The sequence below is a fragment of the Anabrus simplex genome, chromosome 1 (assembly GCF_040414725.1).
Source record: "Anabrus simplex isolate iqAnaSimp1 chromosome 1, ASM4041472v1, whole genome shotgun sequence".
Taxonomy (NCBI): Eukaryota; Metazoa; Arthropoda; class Insecta; order Orthoptera; family Tettigoniidae; genus Anabrus; species Anabrus simplex.
This window is the reverse complement of record NC_090265.1, coordinates 918,964,497-918,992,496: the sequence shown is the minus strand read 5'-3', so window position 1 is coordinate 918,992,496 and position 28,000 is coordinate 918,964,497. Positions and strand designations below refer to the sequence as shown.

The following is a 28,000-nucleotide window of genomic DNA, read 5'->3' as shown; positions in this document are numbered from 1 at the left end:
AAGCCATAGCAATGGAGTTGTTCCCTTGTACTAATGACAGACTTGAAACGGAATCAGATTTTTGTGTTGCAGAACCGTTCACTGTGGTTGAGTTACAAGAGGTAGCACGCAATATGAAGACTGGTAAGGCACCAGGTGTAGATGGAATCCCACCAGAAGCCATCAAGTATGCAGTTGAGGTGGCACCTGGTTGGATCTTATCAGTCTTCAATGATTTATTAAAAAAGCGTGAATTCCCCGATGAGTGGAAAGTAGCCAAGCTAATGCTGTTATTGAAGGCAGGGAAACTATCATTAGATCCATCAGCATACAGGCCACTTTGCTTATTAAACATCTTGAGCAAACTTTACGAAGGATTGATTAAAACTAGACTGGAGAAAGAACTTGAACAACAGGGAGGACTTTCTTCGAACCAGTTTGGATTTAGAAAGTGTAGAACCACAACCCAAGCTATTGAGAGGGTGATTCAAATACAGGCAGAAAGCAGTGAGAAATGGGCTGCCTTGATAACGCTAGATGTCAAAAATGCTTTTAACACTGCTTCTTGGAGCATTATTTTGAGAGAACTTCGTAGGTAAACATTTCTCAGTATCTACAACAAATAATCGTTAAGTACTTCAAAGGACGAAGAATACGATTTCATGATTTAGAAGATCTTGAAATGAGTGCTGGTGTTCCACAGAGATCTGTCCTAGGACCCACCTTGTGGAACATTCTATATGATGGTGTCTTACGCCTGCAGCTGACAAAAGGGACAACATCTATTGGTTATGCAGATGACCTTGCAATAGTGGTAATAGCAGAGAATGTAGAAGAACTGACCTTCCGAGTAAATGAATCACTGAGACGAGTTAACCTTTGGATGGTAAATAATAAGTTGAGATTGGCTCCACATAAGACTGAGGCTGTAATTTTGAAAGGTTCCAGGAATTGGAAAAATGTCCGTTTCTTATTAAATGATACAGTGATTATCCCAGGAAAGTCTGTACGATACCTTGGAGTTCTTATTGACAGGAATTGCACATTTGGTGCACATGTGAAGGCAGTAACCCAAAATGCAGAGAAGAAGGCATCGGCATTAACCAGGCTTATGCCTAACATCGGGGGACCAAGAACAGTTAAGAGACGGATTATGTGCTCTGCAGTATATTCCATTTTACTTTATGCTGCACCTATCTGGCACAATGCACTCAGGAGGAAGATTCACCGAAGAGCTATGGAAAGAGTACAGAGGAAAATGCTGCTCAGAGTTACCTGTGCATATCGAACCGTTTCGACAGCAGCTTTACAAGTTGTAGCTGCCAGTATTCTCATTGACCTCCTCGTTGTAGAGAGAAAACTTTGGCATGAAAGGGGTGCAACTATATCTGCTGAGGAAAAGAAAGCCTCGAGGAACCAACTCTTACTAGACTGGCAAGACCGATGGGATGGCACAACCGATGTTGGCCAATGGACAAAAAAGCTAATACCCAACATAGGAGACTGGCTTAAATGTAGACATCGGCAGGTAGATTACTATCTGTCGCAGATCCTGACAGGACATGGAAGATTAGGCGTATACGCCATGAAGATGGGAAAGACGCAGGGAGATGGTTGTCGGTACTGTTCTGAAAGGGATACAGTAGAACACACTTTTTTCTACTGTGTTCGATGGGAAGAAGAACGAAGGAAAGCCTGCCAACAACTTGGCTGACAACTCACGCCAGGGAATCTGGTTCAGATTATGTTAGAGAGCCCGTTTGCCTGGAGCACAGTAAAGGCAATGGCGACAAGCATTATGGGGATGAAGGAGAAAGAAGAGAAAGGAAGAACTTAATAACATACATCACTCCATTCTGATGTCATGCCGACAAGCAGTTCCAGAATGGTCTGAGTGAAGAGGGCAGGGGTTTTTAGTTGGTGGAAATCCAACTCCCACACGGAGTGGTGTCTTTAAAAGATTTTCCCCTGCCATAACAAAAAACTACTACTACTACTACTACTACTACTACTACTACTACTACTACTACTACTACCGGGCGAGTTGGCCGTGAGATTCGGGGCGCGCGGCTGTGAGCTTGCATCCGGGAGTTAGCGGGTTCGAATCCCACTGTCGGAAGCCCTGAAGATGGTTTTCCGTGGTTTCCCATTTTCACACCAGGCAAATGCTTGGGCTGTACCTCAATTAAAGCCACGGCCGCCTCCTTCCAACTCCTAGGCCTTTCCTATGCCATCGTCGCCATAAGACCTATCTGTGTCGGTGTGCCGCAAAGCCACTAGCAAAATAATAATAATAATACAAAATAATAATAATACCCGTGTGGGGATTTACTGGTTACCTCCATCGGGCGCGTCCCATTGGAATTGGGGAAACTCGCTGGCTCTGCCGCCAGCAGAGTCAGAGGGTAGTAGGGAAATAAAATACCACCGTGAAAAAAAACTGGTCCCTTGCCAGGGTTACGGCGAAGACTGGTAAATGACCAGAAGCCAGAAAACATCTTGAGGCAACCTCTAGGGCTAACAACCCTAGTTGTAAAAGGATGGGTACCCGTCCAAAGCAAAGTCAAGTCAAAAAGCTTGATGGCACAACATTTCAAGAAACATACCCCAGGGAGTAAATCTTCGGATAAATCCCTCGTCGTGAACGCCACGGCGCACGAGCCTCATTCGGATTCTGGGGGAGACTCGACATCATGCAAGAGACGAGTCGGAGCGTCTCGGTGTACCCCGAAGAGTCAAAAACTCAGGCCAAAATCTAAAACCTTTCTAGCAACTTTCAACATAAATTCACTTACACAAACTGGCAAGCTGAAAACCCTCACCAAAGCTCTTCACGAAAATCAGATATCCATAATGGCCCTACAGGAAACAAGGTACCCAGATGAAGAGATTTTTGAATCCGAAGGCTACCGATTTTTCAAGAGCAAAGCGCAAAGAGGAATCCTCAATGGAGCTGTGATGCTTGGAACCGCGTTTGCTGTTAGAACCAAGATCCTTAAATCGGTTGCAAATTTCGAACCTGTGAATGACAGATTGTCTATACTCACAATTAAATGCGCGAACAAGACCTACGCCCTAGTTAACGCATATGCTCCTACAAACGATAATAACAAGTCTGATCCAGACGAAGTTGATAATTTCTGGGACCTATTGGATGAAAAATTAAACAAAATCCCCAAACACCATGTCAAGCTTCTTTTGGGTGACTTCAATGCCCAACTAGGTCATGAACAGAAGTACAAGAGAGTTATAGGAAATTACCCTGCTCACAAAAGAACCAATCCCAACGGCAAAAGACTGGTGTCCATTTGCTAAAATCACAACCTGCAGGTCATGTCGACCCACTTTCGCCATCTACCCAGAAAGCAAATGACTTAGCTGTCTCCCGTCCAAGCTCTTGGAGAGTTCCAAATTGATCATGTTGCAATCTCCAGAAGAAACAGCCCTGAGATTATGAATGCCAAGGTAAAGAAAGGCATCAATGTGGCCTCAGATCATTATATGTCTCTTATCAAATTCAAACCAATTCCCGCAAACACAAGGAAGACAACCAAACAGATCACACGCTTCGACAATGATAAACTTCGGCAAAGGGTCGAGGAGTTCCAGGAGAAGGCTAGACCAAATGACACTGACTTTAACAACGCCAAAGGTCTCCTTGTTGAGGCCGCCAAAGACGTTGCAGAAATCAAGAGAGGCAAAAAGCATGCCTGGTGGAATGGTACCTGCGAATCAGTCCTCCAAGAAAGACTCAATGCGTGGAAACAGTACTACTCTACGAAATCAGAAAATGATTGGGAAGCCTACAAAACCCAACGTGCCCAAGCAGCTAGGGTGTTCAGAACTGAGAAACGTAAATACGAAAAATCTCTCATTGAAAAGATAGAACAAAACTTTAGGAAGAATGAAAGCAGAGAGTACTACAGAGCCTTCAAACGCAAACTCACTGGCTATAAACCACCATCTCTATGCTTTGAGCGAAAGGACGGCACACTGGCGACATCAAATGAAGAAAATTGCAGCATTCTGGCAGATTACTTCAAGAATTTGCTTAATTGCTCTAAACCTCAAAGCGCCATTGAGACCAAGGAACCCTTACTCAGGTACCCAGATTCCAGACCAGCCGACAGAGATGAAATCAAGCGCCACATTGCCCGTCTCAAAAATAACAAAGCGCCGGGGGAAGACTCAGTAGTAGCAGAACTATGGAAATATGCCCCAGAGGAATCACTTGATATATTGCAAAAGCAAATAGAAGAAATTTGGAACAAGGAGACCCTACCCGAAGATTGGAAAATAGCTTTGAACCATCCATTACACAAAAAAGGCAGCATGAAGAACATCAACAACTACAGAGGAATATATTTGCTACCCGTGACTTACAAAATTCTATCACTTGCCATCCTGGAGCGTTTGGAAGCACAAGTCGAACATCAAATAGGTGAATACCAAGGAGGGTTCAGAAAAGGTCGCTCAACAGCTGAACAGATACAAAATCTCAAAACGATCATCAGATATTGTACGCTAAGGTCCAAGCAGTATGTGTCTGTCTTAGTGGACTTTAAGAAAGCGTACGACTCCATTGACCGGGAAGTCCTGCTAAACATCTTAAATGAATTTGGAGTTGATTTGAAACTTTTGGCATTAATTAGAGCCACCCTGACCGATACAAAATCCAAGGTGAAGTTCCACGGATGTCTCTCGCATTCCTTTGACATCAAAACACCAGTCCGACAAGGTGATGGGCTATCCCCTATACTCTTCAACTGTGATCTTGAAAAGATCATCAGAACCTGGCGGGTGAGATTACAGGAAACCAACTACAGTCCATTGAGAATAGGAACCAAATCCAAGGGGATCGCAACAGACTGCTTAGCATTTGCCGATGATATTGCTGTTCTCTCAAATGACATAGAAACCGCTAGAGCTCAAGTTGAAATTTTAAAGGAAATTGCCGAACAAACTGGTTTGCAGATATCGTTTAAGAAAACAGAAGTAATGACTAACATCAAAGAGGCTCCACCAAAACTCCATACAAAATACGGAGACATCACACGAGTAGACAAATTCAAATACCTGGGTGAAATCGTCATGAAAAATGGACTGGACAAAGAAGCACTTCAGGAGCGAGTACGCAAACTGGAAATAGCCTACCAAACATCCCGCACAATCTACAACAAAAAATGCCTTTCCCAAAACACCAAGATACGTCACTATGAAACAGTTCTGAAGCCAGTAGTTCTATATGCAGCCGAAACCCTGTCTCTAAATGCCAACAAAGGACTCCTTGAAGAACTGGAGAAAAGAGAACGCAAAATTGTGAGAGGAATCTTGGGATCAAAGTACAGAAATGGAATCCATCAAAAGAGATCCAACAAGGAAGTCTACAGCAAAATAGGGAAAATTACCGACACAATCAGAAAAAGACGGGCACGATTTTACGGTCATCTGAAAAGAATGGACGGAAGAAAGTTAACTAAAGGAATATTTCACTTTTTTTATTCAAACCCCAAAACCACAATTTCCTAGTTTAGAAATACCAAAGAAGACCTGCAAATGCTACATATCTCAGGTGAAGACGCCCTTAACACAGATCTCTTCCGCAAGATAATATTGACGAACGGGCTAAACCGAGACGAGCAGCCGAAGAGAAGACACGGTGCCCCTTGGACAGAGGAGCGTAAGCAGGCCCACTCACAAAGAATGAGGGAAATTTGGGCTCTAAAGAAGGCCAAGTTCAGTGTCAAATGCAACAAGACTTAACGTGGTCCTTGATGGCCCCAGCGAATTATATATATATATATAATTTACATAAACACGTGGAACATTGGCCTACCATGATGACTGCTTTGCAGCCAGATCGCCTGCAGATATCCGAGTTGAGCGTGACTAATCTGACAACATCCTCAGCCATATTACATGGCTGCCTCGATCGAATTCACTTCATTTCATGCCCGGCTCCATGGCTAAATGGTTAGCGTGCTGGCCTTTTGTACAGAGGATCCCGGGTTCGATTCCCAGCCGGATCGGAGATTTTAACCTTCATTGGTTAATTACAATGGCTCGGAGGCTGGGTGTTTGTGCTTTCCACAACATCCCTGTAACTCACACACCACACATAACACTAAACTCCACCACAATAACACGCAGTTACCTACACATGGCAGATGCCGCCCACCCTCATCGGAGGATCTGCCTTACAACGGCTCAATCGGCTAGAAATGGCCATACGAAATTATTATTACTTCATTTCATAACAGACAGTTCTTCGATTGAACTCGCGAACCTGATTGAGGCACGTTCCAGGAGTTTTCAACTCTGGTCTGGACAGGAAGTGAACTCATAGCCTATGGATAACAGGTGTATAAGTTGCTGTTACTACTACTGCTACTACTACTACTACTACTACTACTACTACTACTGCTACTAAGCCACAGGGCTAGACTTAACAGTCCCATTATTGAGCCTGATAAATGAAAGTAGACCCAAACAAGTGTAACTATTATGATTTCATATATGCGTACGTTAATTCATTATTTATTCGTTCATAATCATCCAGTTCAACAAGCACTCTGGGCAGTTTCAGTATCATCTCCGTGAGTTTATTAGTAGGAACAGCTTGACAAATATCCTGTGCTATTGTTATGTATGATGTATAAAGTGTATTTAGAAATATCGGCGTTGACTCGTTGGCTGAATGGTCAGCGTACTGTCCTTCGTTTCAGAGGGTCCCGGGTTCGATTCCCGGCCGGGTCGGGGATTTTAACCTTCATTGGTTAACTACAATGGCTCGGAGACTGGGTGCATGTGTCCGTCCCAACACTCTCCTCATCATTTCAGACAACATACCACACTACCAACAACCATAGAAACGCGTAATAGTGATTACATCCCTCCATATAGATTTGGCGTCAGAAAGGGCATCCGGCAGTAAATAAATGGGCCAAATACACTAGTGCGACGGAGTTCGCACCCGTCACCCCACAGGTGTGGGAAAAGGCGGTGGCAAAAGAAGAAGAAGAACATTTGGAAAAATCGGTGTTATTGAACAAACAATAAGGTTTGAGAGCAACAGCTCACAGGCCAAAGTTGATTCTGAAATGAAGAGACACTACGAACCCTGTTTTAAGTACCTCGAAGAAACGTATCACATACCCGCCAGTTGTTGGGAGGTCATCGGGTTACTCTTCGGTGTGCAAGGATCTGGCAAAATTTTCAGTTAATTTCTTCTTCTTTTGGTATTTTGGTTTCGTTTCTAAAATATATTTCTTTAGATATTTTACGTAATTCATTGTCAATGGCAAATAATCACTTACACGGTATATGTAAAGATTATTTTTTCTGATCGGGGATAACTGTACAACAGAGAAATTTCAAAATTCAAATATATAAGCTCATTTTATCCTAAGATAAATAGGGCAAAATGACTATCTATTTGATGCTGTTACCGTACGGCACCCAATGTTCCAGGGCAGCTATCCCTTTCGGATTCTCTCTGTCCTAGTAGTAGTATTTTGGAAGTGAAGATTGCAAAATCTTGACCTCCTTCTCCCTCAAAGTTTTCCACATTCTGGTGAGTTCACTGGTACTAGGCCGGATTCCCTTCCTGACGCCAACTATTGCGTGTATTTTGGTGGTTTGTAGTGCAGCGTGTTCTTCAAGAAATGTTGTCCCGAAGGAATTATTTGACGATCCGTTTAGTCTACCGACGCGAACGTTCAAATACCTGCGGAAAGAGTCGAGATTAGAACCCACCAATTTTGACTCAAACAGCCAGCACTCAGCCCGGTACCTTGAAGTGCTGAATGGCGATGCCCCTTGCACCGATTACGCATTCTTAGCAGGAATATTTTTCTGTGAATTGTCCAGGTTTTTCTTCACTCCTCTTCTAACTAACAACATACTGGCTACCCATCCAAGCGGTTATCACTCACAGTGATACTTAATTTCGTAGATATCATGGCGTTCGATGTTTCCACATGATCTCACTGTACGATTATAACATAACCTCAACTCATAATTGAGGGCATGATACACAACATGCATTCACCCTGTTCATCGTGTAGGGCGACGTGCTGAGTATGAATAAAACTTGGAATTCATCACCGACCGTTGTACGGACCATGCCCAGTCACCCTGGACTGGACAGGAATTGAACTCGGAGCCTCTGGATAACAGGTGGATAAGCCGCTGCTACTACTACACGACAGGGCTAGCCTTTACAATCCTCTTCACGATAAGTACATTTTCCATACATTTATTTGGCCATCGCTACTATACTTGTTGCACTGCTGATGATCCACTTTGTCAGTCATGAACAGCGGAGCTCCTAAGGAGAAAACACTTTACCTATAGCCTATCATGCGAGACTTTCCCCCACACGCACGATCTAATATTGCAGATAGCTTAGAGATTTTAGTACATTGATTTTTCAAGACGGCAGTGAATATGCAATTGCGCAGTCCAGTCAAAGACCTTTTTTCAATACATTATTTCATCTATATGACTATACATGCGCAGACACATCTCCGGTAAAAGACAGTGTTGAGAGTGCAATGAGTCTTCTGGCACGGCCTAGCCAAGTCGGTGAATCATCAGTCTGTCTATCTATCTTAGTCTCATCTTTGATTTTAACAATGTGACAGAAGCAGCGGTACGGGCAATGTTAGTAATGTAACCAATCCTCGTGATGAATGGTGTGAAGATATGTCTTGTAGGGTCAGTTGATGAATGTATTTCAGTGTGCTTAGTAGACTGGCTCTGTAATGAACGCAACAGGAAACTAAATAAATCCTCATTTCCCGAGTAAAATAACAATCTTGTAGTTTTTCTGATTGTTAATAACGTGATCATAATCTCGGGGACTGCAGTACTACGTGGAATATGAACAATAGAGATATGGCCGAGAATGCCCATCTGCTACAGTTCCTTCACTATAAGACACAACAGTTTAATAGCTTCGACATCGAAAATTCACCGAGGGAAAGTAAATACGGTGGCTAAACAAAATAACATTGGATACGAACATTGATGCACACAAGAAATTAATGCGTAATTGAACAAACCAGTGTAGATAGTGAGGTGTTTAACAAGTGACCGAGGTCTGGGAATCTATTCTGAGAAACCGAATGATTCATGCTTGTGACACATGAGTCTAGGGCCCGAATATTTTTAAAATGCATATGCTCATAAGCAAGTGCATATTTTGAACGCTAGTGCATATTTAGATACATTTTTCTCTTATGTGTGATCGATTATCTAAGATTTCGGAACGAAATGAAAAATATAATGAACTCTATATATGTTGTACATCCCTTGGCAATACGAGAAGCCTTCCCTGATCAAGGAAAGTGCTTTCAGTGTGACAGGCGGATAATGACCCTTTTCACAACAGCTATTTCGATCTTTCAGACATTCAATCCATAAGCAACTACATAAGTAGAATCAGGCAGTCTTGGCCAGAATCATGTTCTAAGCAGTCAATGCCAGTGTACCAGTATTTCCTAGTTTCGTCCGTCGACGGAGAACGATCATTTTCAACGTAAAAAGTAATTCTGTCCGACAACAGAAAGTCATTGACCCCTAAAATGAAAAACTGTTCATAACCCACTGCCATGCATCATTTTGCAAGCAATGAAACATGTTTATTAATTTAACACTGAGTTAAAATTAAATGATGCGTTTGGTAAGTGTATTTTGTTTTACGTTTCTACATATTTTCCTGCATATTTTCAACATTTTAGTGCATATGTGCATGCATATTTTTGGAGTTTTTAGTGCATATGAATCCGGGCCCTACACATGACCACTCAGACCGAGCAAGTGGCTGTTGGCTGTGCATTTGAGTCACCTAGCTATCAGCTTGCTTTCGGAAGAAAGAGGGTTCGAACCCCACTGTCGGCTCTCCTGAGAATGGTTTCCTGAGGTTTCCTACTTTCACTTCCGGGACAGTTTCTATTTAGGCCTATGGGCCTCAGACAATTCCCTCCACCTCCTTACCCAGTTTCATTCACTTTCAATCATTTCATCTCCATTAGCCCCTCAACTCAGGAGGGGTAATCCGACGTAAAACTTGCCATATACATTCATTTCACCTCATCCCTGTCCCCGTATCAAGGGGTAGACGTACATACATAAAGGATATTTATTTATTTATTTATTTATTTATTTATTTATTTATTTATTTATTTATTTATTTATTTATTTATTTATTTATTTATTCATTTATTTATTTATTTATTTATTTATTTTTGCTAGTGCTTTAACGTCGTACTAACTTTTTGAAGATTTTCGGCAACGCAAAGGTGGGGAAGTGCTAGAATTGGGAAGCAAGTGGCCTTAGATTTAATTAAGGTACAGCCCCAGCATTTGCTTGGTGTGAAAATGACAAACAACGGAAAAACATCTTCAGGGCTGGCTACGGTGGGTTTCGAACCCACTATCTCCCGAATGTAATCTCACAGCTGCGCGATCTTAATCTCTCTCGGTAAAGATATTTCTAACAGTACCATTAATATTATTTTTTGTTAACAGTTACAACAATATCATTGAAGCAATGTTTTGCTGCTTTTTAAGGTAATAATCCGTTGTCCAAATTTTCCGAACCGTACTCGGCCCGGTGAACGCTATGAAAACGTGGAAGTATTAGAATCAAAATTAATTTTAAAGAAGACAGTCCATATATCTATCAAAAGAGTCTGGCGTCGGTATTTATGCAGTAATAGGTTAGAATGCAAACCTACTGAAGCGACTAACAAAATTATTTAGTAGGAAACGTCGACTAGCCCGCTCTAACAATGTAGCGGGAGTAACATAAATTCTAGGGGGTTCTAATGGGCCGAACCCCTAATTTTTATGCAAACCTCATAGCACTACCGTCGTGCGGGTAGACTCTACTTGTTACTCGCTTCAGTAAGTTTACATTCTAACCTATTACGGCATAAACAGCCGGGCCCTAGTGATGAAATAGTGCTTACTGTATATGGTGACACTAAATCACCTCGCCGTGCGGCTATCAGGTAAAATAGCTGTGAACTTCGGCATGGTAGCACCTTATGCAAGGTGTCGTTTGATTCATATCAGTAGATTTTACACGTATATGACAAAATTCAAATAGTGTTTACTTCAGAAAATTATGGTGCAAAGAAGTGCGAAAAAATGTTCTTTCGTAAAATGTCGTAATAAATGGGCAATGAATGTCTTCAAAACGATTTAAAACGTAATCTGGAGAATACATATATCTTTTATAATTCAAGACAGACCAAAATCACCAACGACGAGCATGAAAGCTTATTGGGAGCATCTCAAAATTGAAGTGCGAGAGCTTCATGAAGAGAGTAGGCCTACCATTTTATGGAGCCCCAGCAGAGCATAAGCCTCAGCGGTAAAATTAATGGTAACTCATGGTCTTTAAGGTGTAAATGTGCCTATAATTAATGAAATAATATCAACAACAAAATTTGAAATGTTACCGACTAGGTACTGTATTAAGGAAACCAAGAGTGAAACGATAGAAAAATGTAATTTCCGATGTTTGTTCACATATCTCAGAAACTATAAGAGGTATTTTCTTGAATGTTCTGTTGATATATTCAGAATAAATTCTTCATTATTTGGATAGACCATCAATCTTCTATGTTCAATATTTTTTGTCAGAGGAGAAAATTATAAAAATATTTTAATATTTTAAAAATATTGTTAAAAATTTCCTTAATTGGTGTAACATTTTCTGAGAAAGTACTCAAACCAGACCTAACTTTGCATGCATAATACTTAAAATATTGTTGGACTGATGAAGAAAAATGATTGTCCTATTATTCACATGAGTTGAGAAACTATTTTTGTACATCCCAGTTGAAAACTGAAATGTTGTGTAAAATGTTCATTGCTCTTCAAGTTGGCCTCCGTGTACTAATCAAGGTATCTGATTACATTACTTCCACAAGCAATCTACCAAGTTTCAAATACATTGATGTGATATTTTCTGAGAAAAAGTTACACAAAGTTTTAAAAAATATGACTAACGGAAAATCCAAAAAGAAAGATTGACTGGTAGCTGGTAGCATCTATGATATTCAGCGTGCAGAGTTGTGTTTAAACCTAATTTTATTGCCTCAAATATTACTTCAGCTTAATTATTGATACATTAAATTCTTCAGGGAAGATCGGAGATTTTTAAGCTTGAAAACAAAACTTGAAATTTTTGGGCCTATCACTCTTCCCGGTTCCCTTAAGACAATACCTTCACGTGGCGCGTTATCACACCAAAATTTTCAGCCGTTCCATATGATTTTTCGTACTGTGAAGAAAATGTGTTTATAGTTCTAAAACAAATTATATAATATATTAGAGTAGATGTAGGATGTAGCAGCTACGTAGAAATGGAAAGGTTTGCACAGAATAGGGTGGCATGGAAAGCTGCATCAAACCAGACTAACTGATGATCCAAACCACAACAACAACAACAACAACAACATAGTGAAACATAGTGACATTATTTTGATGCTTAGGCATTCTGAGTAGAATTAAAATGTAGGTGTTGGTGTTGAAAAAAGTAAGTTTTGGACTAAATCGAGCACTGTTCTTCATGAAAAAATGGAAAGAATTTTTTTCTCATGCTACACAGAGCTGATGTCCCATTAAACATACCACAATGGACTGATATTATTCGACTGATATTACGTGCAATAATATGTAATATGTACGTTTAAACGAACTCTTAGTAATTCATCCAATCACTTAAACATTAGCAAATCCTTTTCAATTGCAGAAAAGCTTACCTGAGCACTTCACATTGAACGATGTAAACACTGGTGGTTCCATTTTGTTTATTCCTCTCTAGCAATGTTTTGACAGGTGACAGTGAAGTGAAAGTCATAGTACTCAAAGGTAAACACATTTTACAACAATTCAAACACAAACATAATACTCATTGTTTGTTTGGATGATGAGTTCGAATGTTTAAAATTGGGTGGACTCCAGCCCTCGGGAGGCTATAATTGTTACAGCTGTACCATATATCTCTATGACGATCCCAAGAGCAAATATTTGAAAATACTTGCATTCAATGAAGAGAGTACAGATCAGGAAAGTCTGTATCATTTCCTCGCCAATATATTAAACAGCTAATCCGCAAGACCTATTTGAAAATTCTCATAACTTGCTTGCCTAGTAATCTGTATATTGAAATGAGAGTCTTCCTACTCAAAGAAGAGTGTGATAATATCTTGGATTAAGCGAATAAATGCCTACCGTCCTTTTAAAAGGACAGCTGACACTCTCTTATTTTTTTTCAGTCATTGTTGCTGGCTATAATGAGTTCGGTTTGACAATGTTGCAGTATTGGAGGGAAAGGTATGAACTTGCAGACTACCCATTTTAGTGTAGCCGAGTGAGAATATGTGTGTGGTATGCATCCCTAAACGAAACCTATATTGCAATCGCGGAAGACAACGAGCGCTGACAAATTCAAAGGCAATAAGATTATTGTTACAAGTACATCACTTATTTTTTTTTCGTAGCTTACATTCTCTTGGCATGTAAGTATTATATTTCGATATCACCTAATGGTTTACTTTTATGGTTGCCAGGCCAATGACAGGAGAATATAGGCTTCCTATAGAAAAAACAGTAGGCTTATATGGGTCTACGAGAACGCTTTTGTTTTCAGGTGTATTATGAAACAGCGAATGCATTAGAGGAAGATTATGATGGTGATTTTAGTAAAATTGAGATGTCTGATAAAGACAATAAAATAATCTCTTTGAAACAACCACACCACTTCCATGAGTACAACTCTGAAATGGGAGGCGTAACCAGAATATAAGCCTGTACAGAATATCCATTCGTGGACAGAAATGATAGTTTACACTTGGAGCTCACTGCATTGATCTATATTTTTTTTAAACGCGTGGCAGTTGCACAGATTGAACAAAGGCAAATTAGACCACCAGACTTTCCGCAACGTGTTGTAACTGTCCTTCTAGAAACAAGAGAGTGGGCTGCTGTAAAGAAAAGGTGCTGTCCTTCAAGTCTTGAGAATAGAGATTCCAGGTACGATCAAATAAACCCTATCATGATACCATACGGCAAGCAGGCGCAGTGCGGAATTTGTCACAAGAAGGCATCCGTGAAATGTTAGAAGTGCAATGCTGCATTGCATATCAAATGCTTTACTCAGTACCGAACAGAAAAAGACTAAGACGTGTGATGATGTCGTTCATTATTGAAGTGTGAAAAGTGTGAGAAGTGTTTGGTACACTAGAAATAAAATATTTTGTGCAGTGCCACAATGAACGGTTTTGAAAATCACCTCAAATATACATATTCACTCATGCAAATTTGTATGTGTATATGTGAAGACGGATGCTAGTCTTATTGAATATTTCTTTCATTATTGTACACAATACCGTACAATAAACACATGACAGTTGTATTCATGTTGCCGGGCTGAGTGGCTGGCCTTCTAACCCCAACTTGGCAGGTTCGATCCTGGCTCAGTCCGGTGGTATTTGAAGGTGCTCAAATACGACAGCCTCGTGTCGGTAGATTTACTGGCACGTAAAATAACTCCTGTGGGACTAAATTCCGGCACCTCGGCGTCTCCGAAAACCGTAAAAGTAGTTAGTGGGACGTAAAGCAAATAAAATTATTATTATTATTGTATTCATGTTACCTTATATACCATATGTGCATATGACCAATACACCCATTATATGCCTACTATCCTTTTAAAAAGACACCTCTTTCTGTGTAAATTAATATTTTTTTCTTCCAAGTTAAGGTTTACCTGTACTAACTCATGCAATACGTTAATTATACAGCATAAAATCCTGAACCCACTCAAAAAATATTTTAGGCATATCTCGGTTAATCATTCTCCACATTTGCACCTGATCCCGTGAAAATGTGTGTTAATTACAATTTCTTCATTACGAGGAGGATCGGGATACTTTCTGTTCGGAGGACTGCATGATATCAGGTACACAAGAAACAGCCTGACTCTGTAGGAGTAATAATGTAAGAAGATCCTACTTTGATGTTTATATAATCTTCATGGTTTATTGGAACAAACACTTACGTGAAGGCAGGTGCGCTCAGCTGAAGTAGGCTACGTGCTAAGAGATGTGTCACGTTCCGATTCTCTCTCCAGAACAGCGTCGACTCCGGCCATGTCCGTGAGGGCGTCGGCGTCCTTGGACGGCACAGCCACTCGTCCTTGTAGTCATCTGGAGATACAGCGACACATATATCAAAAACAGAACTTGCGATATAATATTGCACATTAAAACAGTAGCCTATACTGCATTCCTATCACTTTGGAACTCCATGTCAAGATCACTTGAGTATAATATGGATTACTTAATATTAATATGGATTACTCGCCGATTCATACTACGTGCATGTGAATGATCTGACAGTCTGTATTACTCTAATTTATGTTGCAGTTAATAATAATAATAATAATAATAATAATAATAATAATAATAATAATAATAATAATAATAATAATAATTGTACCGGGCGGTACACCCCTACGCCGCAATTTTAAATCTTGCGCCAATAAATCCTCCTCTACTGGAGAAAATCTGAACCTTAAAAACTGGACCAATTTATAAATTTCTCAGAAGATGTCACTACAGTAAAATTTTGTGATTACCAAGTTGTCAATACTGTGTGGATTTCAACGTGTTTTGTTTTCTATTGGTCAAGAAGTGTGGACTTTCTCTTATAGATGTTCCTACTAAAAAAAATGATCATGCACCCTGGTGCGAAGTGAAGGAACTTTGAAGAAATTTTGTATTCATATGTTTTTCTCTTTACTAAATTTCGTTCTTTCATTTGTGGGTTGGCAGTAGTAATCTTTTCTGTCCGCCGGTTTTGATTTTAACCAATCAAGAATTTCTGTAATTAACTTTTGACCAATAACGTGTTTCTTCTTCGATTTTGTGTGTACCGTGTGACATCAACCAATAAAGAAAGAGGGTGTAGCGTGTTTATTCATGAAAGGTCTCGAATCTTTCCCGAGGGTTTAAAAACTGCTGATTTTTACGGCTCTTCGCCACTTCAACAACCTCTAGCTTAGTGTATGGACGTGTAGCAGGGGGCGGGTAGCGCCTCTTCCTTCGGGCAGCCGCTCTTCAACAAGGTAATGGCCGTTTAACATCTTTATTTCTTTCTAGCTCAGCAGTTTAACCCGCGAGGCAGGCCCGAAACCTTTAATATGTAACCTATCTCTTGGAATATGTAAAATTCTTCTGTCCTTGTAAAACTTCATATATCTTTAACTGTAATCCGGGGATAGAGAGTGCTTTACCCTCTCGAGCTCCCCTTCATTTTTGATTTAAGGTGACTACGTTTTCATAACCGATTTTCTTCTCTTCCTTAATGTGTTACATTGTTTTTCTTATACGAGTCACCTCCCTAGCTTGGGAAGAGCCCCTGTGTCATCGGCGTAGTGCCTCTTAGGTTTTAAAATGTGTATTTAGGAGTGCTAATTCACGCCTCCTTTCCTTTCTTGCATTTAGGGCCATTTAAATTAACATATTATTTTCTTTTAAGGCCCTGTAGGCTGGGTACGAGATACCCCTGTTTAATTCTTGTAAGTTGTGCCTTGATGGCAAGTGATTGTAAAGTATGGTATTGCCTTGAATAGGTTTGAAAGATTGAGAGCGGGTTAGCTCTTTCTGGTGTTTTGAAAGGTGCCTCTAGGAGGCTTGACATTACTAGGTGGGAGCAAGTGCTCCATGTAATTAGGGGTTTTCCTCCCTTTGGTAATTGGTGGTTGTGAGCTGAGAGCTCAGGAATTATAAAACTTGGGGCTCGAAGCCCAGATTGTTAAATCGTCTTAAATCTTGGCTTTTCCTGGTCTTGTACCTGACTTGTTGGCTTGTTGTTATTTGTTGAAATTCTACGTGAAATTTGTTAAGTTTATCTGTTTTGAAAATACAACCTTTATTGAAATTTTAATTCATCTTTCGGCCTTGTAGTTAGACCCATTCCAGCCCGCACCTTCTTTCACCTCTGCCTTCCACGGGTAACTCCGTACCAATAATAATGGCATCCGGCCTGGTTCACGTCTTTTGAGTTTACGCCTGTGGGCGATCCATGGGTCTGTGACGATTGGGTCCTACCTACGATGAAATTTAGTAACGAAGGTGGTACAAACACCCAGTCCTCAAGCCATGGGAATTAATTTATGAAGATTAAAATCCCCGACCCAGCCAGGACTCAAACCGGGAACCCATTGTCTAAAGGCCAGCATGCTAATCATTTAGCAACAGTGGTGGGCAGAGCCCTGTGAAGACTACAGTCAATTCAAGTCACCATTTTACAACATTCTTACTATAATTCTATGTCTTGTGTTCAACGTTGACAGATGTGATCGTTTACATTACGAGTAAGATGTTTACGAAACGAGTAACGTAAACTTACTACTTTACTACGGTGAATTTACGTATTATCAGTTAAGTATTTAATTATAAATAATTTCGTTAAGTCGCTACGCAAATGACCCATGCCTGACTGATGGAGAGAGAGAGTTGCTATCAAAGGTATAAGAGGTGTGTACATGGAGTTATGTGGTAATAAAACATCAACATTAATGTTATTTGAAGTAGTGAACAGTCCACTAAGCTACCATAGTCATCAACATGATTCTCCGACCCTGGATTGATGAAGGTAATACAAATATATTCATATGCATGTGATATTTATACGTTGGTAACAGATTAACCTGTACATTAGTCTCCCCCTGTGGGTAGGGGTGGTAGAATAACACCCACAGTATCCCCTGCCTGTCGGAAGAAGCGACTAAAAGGGTCTCCAGATGATCAACTTGGGAGCGTGAGTTGGCGACCACGGCGCCCTTAGCTGAGTCCTGACATTGCTTCCACTTACTTGTGCCAGGCTCCTCACTTTCGTCTATCCTATCCGACCTCCCTTGGTCACTCTTGTTCTTTTCAGACCCCGATGGTATTACGTTGCGAGGCCTACGGAGTCTTTCATTTTCACGCCCTTCGTGTCCCTTGTCTTCCATTGGCCGATACCTTCATTTTTCAAAGTGTCGGATCCCTTCCATTTTTTCTCTCTGATTAGTGTTACATAGAGGATAGTTACGTAGTTGTACTTCCTCTTAAAACAATAATCACCACCACCACTATACATTAGTCAGCGTGGTGATTGCAGCAGATTAGTTGAGCTGGGAATGTTGAGACGCATTAGAGGAGCTATCTGACATACGGCTGCTAGTAAATTTACATCACAGTAATTATACTCAACACTCTACTGATGTAACGAAGTGCTTTATATAGTAGTTTATCTGCTTTAGTGTCGTAATGTCCAACAATACGACATTCAAAAAGAAAGTTGTAAAGGCTGACTTTATTGCGCTGTCACTTTACGTAATCAAGAAACCATAACTGTGTAATTATCTAGGCAATGAGGATTGTTACCTAGTTGTACTTCCTCTCAAAATAAAAATCACCATCACTATCACCATTACCCAGCTACCTATCGGAAAACGAATGCAGCCTTGAATCAATAAAAAGCAGCCATATTGGTGGATGTATAGCACAGCTGACACTTAAACTAATAGAACTTATTCATTTTAGTTTTAATCCATTTTCCCTCAAAGAACGATATTTATATCGTATCGCCATATTACAGTACTAGACGGGCTATAAAACTCGGCTTACGGTCCCGTTTTGCAAATTATGATTGACACAGCAAGCCAATGCCTTTCCAAAGTAGGGCTCACATTGAATACTTCTAAATCAAAAGCTATAGTTATTGAGAATGGGCAACTGATAAACGTTGTTATTAGGACTTTCACTGGACTTCAGGTGTCATCCATTGATAAGCAGGAAAACCTTAAATATTTTGGTGTTACATACAACAACGAAATAATATTAGATGAAATGAACATTATAACTAAACTAAGCAATAATTTATCGAGACTTGAGAACTCAATTTTTCTTACACCAGATCAGAAAATTAACATTATAAATCAATACATTTGGCCGAGTTTGATTTATCCTTTACAGTGTGCACCCTTATCGAAACTCAGACGCGGGTTTTTAGACGATGTCGATACATTTATCAGAAGTACAGTAAAGGAAATAATTGGTTTACCAACGGATTGTCCAGATTGTATGCTCTACAGCTCAAGAAAAGTTCGTGGATTGGGCATTATGAGAGCGTCATGGGAAGCTTTCCTTCAACACATTAACATCTGTAATAGACTGGACTCTGTTGTTGACCCACTTCTGGTACAAACAAGAAATTTTCAACAAGAAATAAAGGGTAGTCTGAGAAACCTTGGCTTCGCTCCCGATGAACAACCTAAGGTACAGACTCTTCGGAAGAAACTAAGAGATCAGCAGTTTGAAAGATGGAAAAAAAACTACCACACCGTGGAAAAGGTGTCTCACATTTTTCAGAATGGACATAATAAAACACCTGGATTACAACGAAGAAAGGACTTTCAACTTCCCAATGGACTAACGCCATTAAAATGAACTGCAATGTGATAACAGTCCGAAGCGTTCCCGGTAGAAGTCAAGAAAACCGTTGCCGTCACTGCAACGAGATAGAAACCCTCCCTCATTTTCTTGGTTTCTGCTCGAAAGGGGAACTGTTGAGAAATAACAGACATCATAGGGTCAGGAGTAGTATTGCATAACTTCTCAAAAAAACTGGCAGATTTGAAGTATTTGAAGAAGTGCACTGTATCTCTAGCGATGGATCCAGTAAACGTGCAGACATTGTCGCGATTGACAGGCAGAGAAACATCGACGTTGTTATTCATCCAACAATAAGGTTTGAGAGTAACAGTTCACAGGCCAAAGAAGTTGATTCTGAAAAGAAGAAACACTACGAACCCTGTTTTAAGTACTTTGAAGAAAAGTATCACATACCCGCCAGTTGCTGGGAAGTGATTAGGTTACTCTTCGGGGCGCGAGGATCTGTCACAAAATTTTTAATGAATTTCTTCCTTCGTTTTGGTATTTCCGTTTCGTATCTAAAAGATATTTGTTTAGATGTTTTACGAGATTCTTTGGCAATGGTAAATCATCATGTGTAAAGAAAAATAAAATTTTCCTGATCGGGGATAGCTGTAGGGCTACAACAGGGGAAATTCAAAATTATATATATATATATCATTTTATCCTAAGATAAATAGTGCGAAAATAGATAATAATTTGATGCTGTTAGCGTACGGTACCCCTTGTTCTAGGGCAGCTATCCCTTGTGGATTCTCTCTCTCTCTCTCTCTCTCTCTCTCTACAAACAGTTCTGTGTTACAGTATGTATAACGGATATTATGCGGTTTTTAGCAAAAGCTTGGTAAATGCTCAATTTCTTATTCTATCTTATTTGAGTATAATGTAGGAATCACACAAAATACGTTTGATTCTAGCAGTAAGTTCACACTTACTGCCCGTCATTGCCTGCTTAGCTTCAAGGACCTGTTTTTCTCTAATTTTGTAGAGGTCAGAAGCATTATTATTATTATTATTATTATTATTATTATTATTATTATTATTATTATTATTATTATTATTATTATTATTATTATTATTATTCACCTGTTGTCCATGATCACTAAGACGTCAAGTATCTATGGTCTGATACCGTGGTTATATGGTTCGATTCCCGTTAGTGCAAAAACATTTCACCATCTGAATGTTGGTCGACAGGGTATGAGATATAGTAGTATACAATAGCTAATCACTAGATCGCGTGCCAAATGCTTGAATTCAATTCCATACCCCTCCGCTGTGTTTGTATGGAGTGAGGGCATATGGCGCTGTTGATGGTGATTCGACCGTCGGATGGAGAAAGTCAGCCTTGAGCAGACCCCTTGGCGTTATTCAACAAAAGTAGTCTATGTTCCAATACCGGGTTTCGCCCTTTCCCGCCGGGCTGAGTGGCTTAGACGGTTAAGGCTCTGGCCTTCTAACCCCAACTTGGCAGGTTCGATCCTGGCCCAGACCGGTGGTATTTGAAGGTGCTCAAATACGACAGCCCCGTGTCGGTAGATTTACTGGCACGAAAAAGAACTCCTGCGGGACTAAATTCTGGCACCTCGGCGTCTCCGAAGACCTTAAAAAGTAGTTAGTGGGACGTAGAGGAAATAACATTATTATTATTCGCCCTTTCCGTTCCCCATTATCATCATTTTACACCCAGATGCGTAAGTCACCAATGGGCGTCAAATTGAAAAACCTGCACAAACGAACCGAACATGACCTCAGACACCTCCAGCACGAAACATGATAGAATAAATAAATAAATAAATAAATAAATAAATAAATAAATAAATAAATAAATAAATAAATATTTTACTAATATTATTGACTATTATATAAGTTCCAATCTCATTTAATGTGTCTATAAATTTATAAGTTTTTAAAACATTCACAAAGAATTTACACTGTTGTTCCCGATCTCCGACGCTCCTAGGATTATAGGTGGTAATTTTAGTTTCACGGTACAGAGTTACTGAATAGAGAAGGTACCTTGTAGAACAGTATGTTACGTGATCACAACCAAAGCATAACAACCTTTCTAAACACTAAGTAACCCCTAACCTACAGTCGACAGACTACCCGCAACGCTGCCTCGTGTTGCGTGCTGCGATCAAGGGCATTATTTATTTGGGAGAATGTTTGTTGTCCTCAGGAATGCCAGCTACTGTAAGTAAGGTCTAATAAGATTAATGTACGGTTTTTTTATTATACTGTATATACAATAAGATGAAGTATATAGTGGTGATGGTATTTAATATAACATACTTAAGAAGAGATGGCTATTAGCACTTTTTTAGTCCTTAGAGACAAATTTCCTTTTTGCGGTACCGTTTCCTCACAAAAGATTGCAATCACGCAGTATTTGTTTCTTATTTGTGTTTCCAATCAGAGCTGCACATGTCGAACTATCGTCGGATATTCCAGGCAATCATTATCTTCTCCAACTGCTTCTATGTTCCACTTCTATCTTGCCATCTATGATAAGTTGTATAAAGCTGCAATTGTCATTTCGGAAGATGTTACCGAAAGAGGCTGGTTCCCTGTGTTTGTTGGGGTTTAGGACTTGATATGATTTTCCGGCACGATGGAGTAGCTACTCATTGGTGACGTGGTCTATCCAAAGGAGATGGGTATATTCTGCGAAACTTCTGCATTTCAGTTACAGTTCTTTATTGGTTGATAACTTGTCCTGACTGACTGACTGACTGACTGATTCATCATCGCCGAGCCAAAACCACAGGACATAAAGAAATGAAATTTTGGGGATATATTCATATTAAGATGTAGGTGCTCGCTACGAGACTATTTTTGGATATTCCGTCGCTAAGGGGGTGAAAATGGGGGTGACATTTTAAAAAGAGTGTATCTATATCTCAAAACTTTAAAAGTTTACAGATGTAAAAATTGGTATTTAGAATATTCTTTAAAATTAAGGAAACACGTATTTTTTGTTTTTAGAAAATCCCAATAGAAGGGGTGAAAAAGGGGTTGAATGCCTTTAATCATGATAACGGTACTTGTATCTCAGAAACTTAATATATTAGAGACCTGAAAATTAGTGTTTGCGATTTCCTTTAAAAATAAAGAAACACGTATTTTTTGTTTTTGGCAAATCCAACTAATGGGGGGTGAAAAGGGGGTGAAAAGGGGGTGAAAAGGGGGTGAATTTTTAAAATGAGTGTATCTGTATCTCAAAACTTTAAAAGTTTATAGATGTAAAAATTGGTATTTATAACTTCTTTAAAAATAAAGGAAGACGTATTTTTTGATTTCGGAAAATCCCAATAGGAAGGGTGGAAAAGGGTGAAAAAGAGGTTGAATGCCTTTAATGAGGCTACTTATATTTCAGAATCTAAAGATGTTACAGACCTGAAAATCGGCATTCGGGATCTCCTCTAAAAATAAAGAAACACGTACTTTTTGTTTTTGGAAAATCCAATTAATGGGGGGGGGGTGAAAAGGGGATGAATTTTTAAAATGAGTGTATCTATATCTCAAAACTTTTAAAGTTTATAGATATAAAAATTGGTATTTAGAATCTCCTTTAAAAATAAAGGAAGACGTATTTTTTGTTTTCGGAAAATAACAATAGGAAGGGTGAAAAAGGGGTTGAATGCCTTTAATGAGGCTACTTATATTTCAGAACCTGAAGATATTACAGACCTGAAAATTGGTATTTGGGATCTACTTTCAAAATAAAGAAACAGGTACCGGTATTTTTTCGTTTTTGGAAAATCCAAATAATGGGGGGGGGGGGTGAAAAGGAGGGTGAATTTTTAAAATGAGTGTGTCTATATCTTAAAACTTTAAAAGTTTACAGATGTAAAAATTGGTATTTAGAATCTCCTTTAAGAATAAAGGAACACGTATTTTTTGTTTTCTGTATATCCCAATAGGATGAGTGTAAAAGGGTGAATAATGGGTTGAATGCCTTTAATGAGGGTACATATATTTCAGAAAATGAAGATGTTACGGACCTGAAAATGGGTAGGTGGGATCTCCTTTAAAAATAAAGAAACATGTATTTATTGTTTTAGGAAAATCTAATTAATGGGGGTTAAACAGGAGTGACAAATTGAGCTTAATTTTTAGAAAGACTATACCTGCACTATATCTCAGGAACGTAAAATGTTACAGACGTAAAAACTGATATTTGGAATCTCCTCTAAAGGTAAAGAAACATAGGTCATTTGTTTTTGGAAACTCCACTTAAGGGGAACTAAAAATGGGGTGGAATTTTAAAATGAGAATTTCTACAGTATATCTCATAAACTTAACATGTTACAGAATTGAAAAATAGAATTTTTTTTATCTGTATTAAAAATAAAGAAACGTGTCCTTTTAGGTTTCCGGAAAAACCACTTGGTAGGGGAGTAAAAGTGACTAAAAATGGGGTTGAATTCTTTTTAATTACGATACTGATATCTCAAAACTGAATATGTTACAGACGTGAAGTTTGGTATTTTGGATTTGCTTTAAAAGTAAAGAAGCACGTATTCTGGGAAAATTCAATGAAGGGGGTGGAGGTGAAAGAATTGAAAAATTAATTGAATTAATTGTATGAGGATACTTTAATCTAATAAAAACTAAAGTTGTTATAGACGTGAAAATTGGTATTAGGATCTCCTTTGAAAACAAAGAAAAACGCGTTTGTTTCTGGGGGGGGGGGGTGAGAATCATCTTTGGGGGCGGAGTGGAAAGGAGTTAAACTCCTTTCATGAGGACACATATCTCAAAAACTGAAGATGTTATAGTCGTGAATATTGGTATTTAGAATATCCTTTACTATTAAAGAAACAAGTATTTTTGCCGGAAAATTCACGTAAGGAGGGTAGTGTGAAAGGAAGTGAAAAAAAGGTAATTATGTTTATGGGGATACTTATATCTCAAAACTGAAAGTAACAGACGTGAACATTGGTATTTGGAATCTCCTTTAAACAAAAAGAAACGCGCCTCTTTTTTTTTGGGGGGGGGGGGTAAATCAACTTAACGGCGGTGGGGTGAAAAAAGAGGTGAGACCATTTTATTTTACCGTTCATACGTACTTATTAGGAGCCTCCGTGGCTCACGCAGCAGCACGCCGGCTCTCACCGCTGGGTTCCGTGGTTCAAATCCCGGTTACTCCATGTGAGATTTGTGCTGGACAAACGAAGGCGGGACAGGTTTTTATCCGGGTACTCCGGTTTTCACTGTCATCATTCATTCCGGCAACACTCTCCAATATCACTTCATTTAATTTGTCATTCATTAATCATTGCCCCAGAGGAGTGCGACAGGCCTCGGCAGCCGGTATAATTCCTATCCTCGCCGCTAGATTGGGGCTTTATTCATTCCATTCCTGACCCAGTCGAATGACTGGAAACAGGCTGTGGATTTTCAATGTACTTATTCTAACCATAAACCGATCATTTTTAACCTTTCCTGGTTTCGTTTTCAAAAGCCATCTTTTCCTTTGGAGAATGTTCTTAGATTACAGTAGATTCTCCTGGCATATAATAAAAATGTAAACACATTTGAAATAAACTATAGGAATGAGATTGACCGTGCAATTGTTCACCTCTATAGTAAGGTCAGCAATACACGGAAGTATGTCATTCGTGTCGCCAGAAATCCCGCGCACTTGCCTAACCGCGACAATAGTGCTGGTCACATTTTCAGCAATGACAATGGCAGCACATGTAATTTACCGCCAAGTAGCCGTATTGCATCTTGCTGTGCGGTCCAGAATAATAATAATAATAATAATAATAATAATAATAATAATAATAATAATAATAATAATAATAATAATAATAATAATAATAATAATAATAATAATAATGTCTTTGACCGTTGTTAAAGTGTGCAGACCGCGCTGGAAATGTGTCTCGGACGGGTTGCAGTCCGGCCGCGGGTTCAGTACCGCTAAGGCACCCAAGACGACACCACGTCGGATCTCCTGAAGGATTTCATCCATATTAAAAATGCTTATAGGAAAAGATGACAAAGATTTAGGGATCCTACTGACCAGGTGGATTACCTGGACCTAGCCCGGGAAGTACGAAATCGATTGCTGGAAAGAAAGATTGATAAATGGGAGGAACTTTGTCGTATTTTCTCAGAAAAGGAGACAGATCGCAAATTCTGGCGGATTATCTCAGAAAACGAGTCAGATCGCGAATTTAGGCGGATTATATATAAAACGTAAAGCATCCAATTATAAATTTCAGTATAATACCGTAGCGAAGCACGGGTATCTTGGTAGTTTTATATATATATATATAGATTAGCGGTGAAGTGGGGGTTTCTCCTCTGGCTTGGAGGAAAAATTTACCTCCAAGTCTGATAGATTCTTCCACCGCCGTGTAGTGAACTGAGATTTTCCGACTCATCGGGTACTCCTAGGAAACAGATTAGTAAAAGGGCATAGTTCTTGCCCTGGGAGTCTCCACTATTCGACACCCCCCACCCAGCCGAAATAAGACGAAGTGTGTTCACGGATCACAGCTGTCTGCGGCTTGGTCATTCCAGCTCTGGAACTTTGGAACGTTGTGGGCCACCTCTGTACTGTATGTTATGTTTTTAGTAATTTTATTGTGTTCAATTCTTGCTCGTGCCTGGCTACACAAAACACAAAGTTAGGAGCACACAGACAGTTCTGTTGTAGTACTGTTCGTTAAACGTGAGAAAATGTATGGTTTTTCATTTGATCGAGTTTTCATATGAAAACACTGCTTTTAATCGTGCCATTCCTACTGACGTCATTGTAATGACCTATGATCATTTCAGTTGGGAAAACTACTAAGACAGTCATTCTGAGGATGTAAAAGGGCAGGTGGAGAATGAGTGTCTGCCATTATAATGAAAACTCCCCAAACTGATTGTGACTGATGGTAGGCAAGGGGGCCTACCATTACAATGGAAATTCCCTAACCCAGTCTTCAAATGAGAAAAGTCGTTTGGTGACTTTCCCTATCGCATTTCTAGGGTAACGTTAAGAGCTATGCAATTTAATACAATCTTGCTCACAACGTGTACACTACCTAACCTAGAATTCTGTACACAATATAGAATTCTGTAGCGAAGCACGGATACATCAGCTAGTCTTATATATAATTGCACTTAGAACACAATCACATAATCTTGTTAGGTTGTATGGATTATAGCAGCTCGGGTTTTTGAGGACGGTAAAGAAACACCCCTTGATCGCAACACGCAAGATGAATCAACGTTGTGGGCCACATCTGTACTGCATGTTACGTTTTTAGTAATTTTATTGTGTTCAATTCTAGCTCGTGCCTGGCTACACAAAACACAAAGTTAGGAGCACACAGACCGTTCTGTTGTACCGATCATGATATAGAAGGGACGGAGAGACGACCTGCCTTCCCTCGTAAACATGTTACCGTCCAAGTACAGTGGGATACAAAATACAGATGCATCGAATTTTCAGACAGGTTTTCAGTTCAGTTGTTACGTACCTTTTCTCTCCAAAACTATCAGGCTACACATTCCCCACAACAACGTTTGTTACAAATTCATACAAACATCTACCGCTTCGTCCAGTCAACCCATATTTTCTGTCTTCGTAAGTGTGTTTCTTATCTGTTTCAAAGATTTATGATCTTATGGCCTTAAATAATATTGTTTTAAGAGCGAACTTTCGGGGATTTCCTTACCTGTGTATTTAGGAAGAAAATCTCTGTAACACTTATTTTCGACCTTGTTGAATTGGGCGTAAGCATGTAGAATATAATACTCCACCCTCTACTTCCCGATCGCCAGGAACTGGAGGGAGAGTTTTTCTATTACCACCTTAAATATTACAATTTGACCTACGCTTAATCACTATTTACACTTGATCTCTAAATTGTAGTTTCCACGATTTTTTTTTTGCCTCGACGTTCATGTTATATAATCTAGAACAACATGTATCTTACCCCTATTAATTTGTGTTAGTGCCATTATTTATTTGTGTCACGAGACTGGACAGAGTTATCCTTAACTTACAATAGACATTATGAATGAATGAATGAATGAATGAATGAATGAATGAAGGAGCCGGGCTGAGTGGCTCAGACGGTTAAGGCGGTGGCCTTCTAACCCCAACTTGGCAGGTTCGATCCTGGCTCAGTCCGGTGGTATTTGAAGGTGCTCAAATACGACAGCCTCGTGTCGGTATATTTACTGGCACGTAAAAGAACTCCTGAGGGACTAAATTCTGGCAGCTCGGCGTCTCCGAAGACCGTAAAAGTAGTTAGTGGGACGTAAAGCAAATAACATTATTATTATTATTATTATTATTATTATTATTATTATTATTATTATTATGAATGAATGAATGAATGAATGAATTGCCTGATTGTAATGTATATGTTAGCATTTACCAACACTATAAACAAATGTCAACTTTTTTTTTTCTTTCAACTGATTTTGATGTTGAGGATCCCTCTTGGCGTGATTTAATGTTTTTTTCTCTTACATCCTTTCGATAAACTTTGCAGAATATA

At 39.4% G+C, this 28,000-nt stretch overlaps 1 protein-coding gene across 2 annotated transcripts in view; it reads right to left on the bottom strand.

The window, feature by feature from the left end:
• LOC136857751 (GRAM domain-containing protein 2B) overlaps positions 1-28,000 on the bottom strand; it is a 1,093,462-nt gene that overhangs the window by 966,003 nt on the left and 99,459 nt on the right. For both annotated transcript variants that reach the window (XM_067136651.2, XM_067136652.2), the window contains exon 2: positions 15,059-15,206. In XM_067136651.2, coding sequence (XP_066992752.2) covers positions 15,059-15,206 — 148 coding nt within the window. The remainder of the gene's footprint in view (positions 1-15,058; positions 15,207-28,000) is intronic.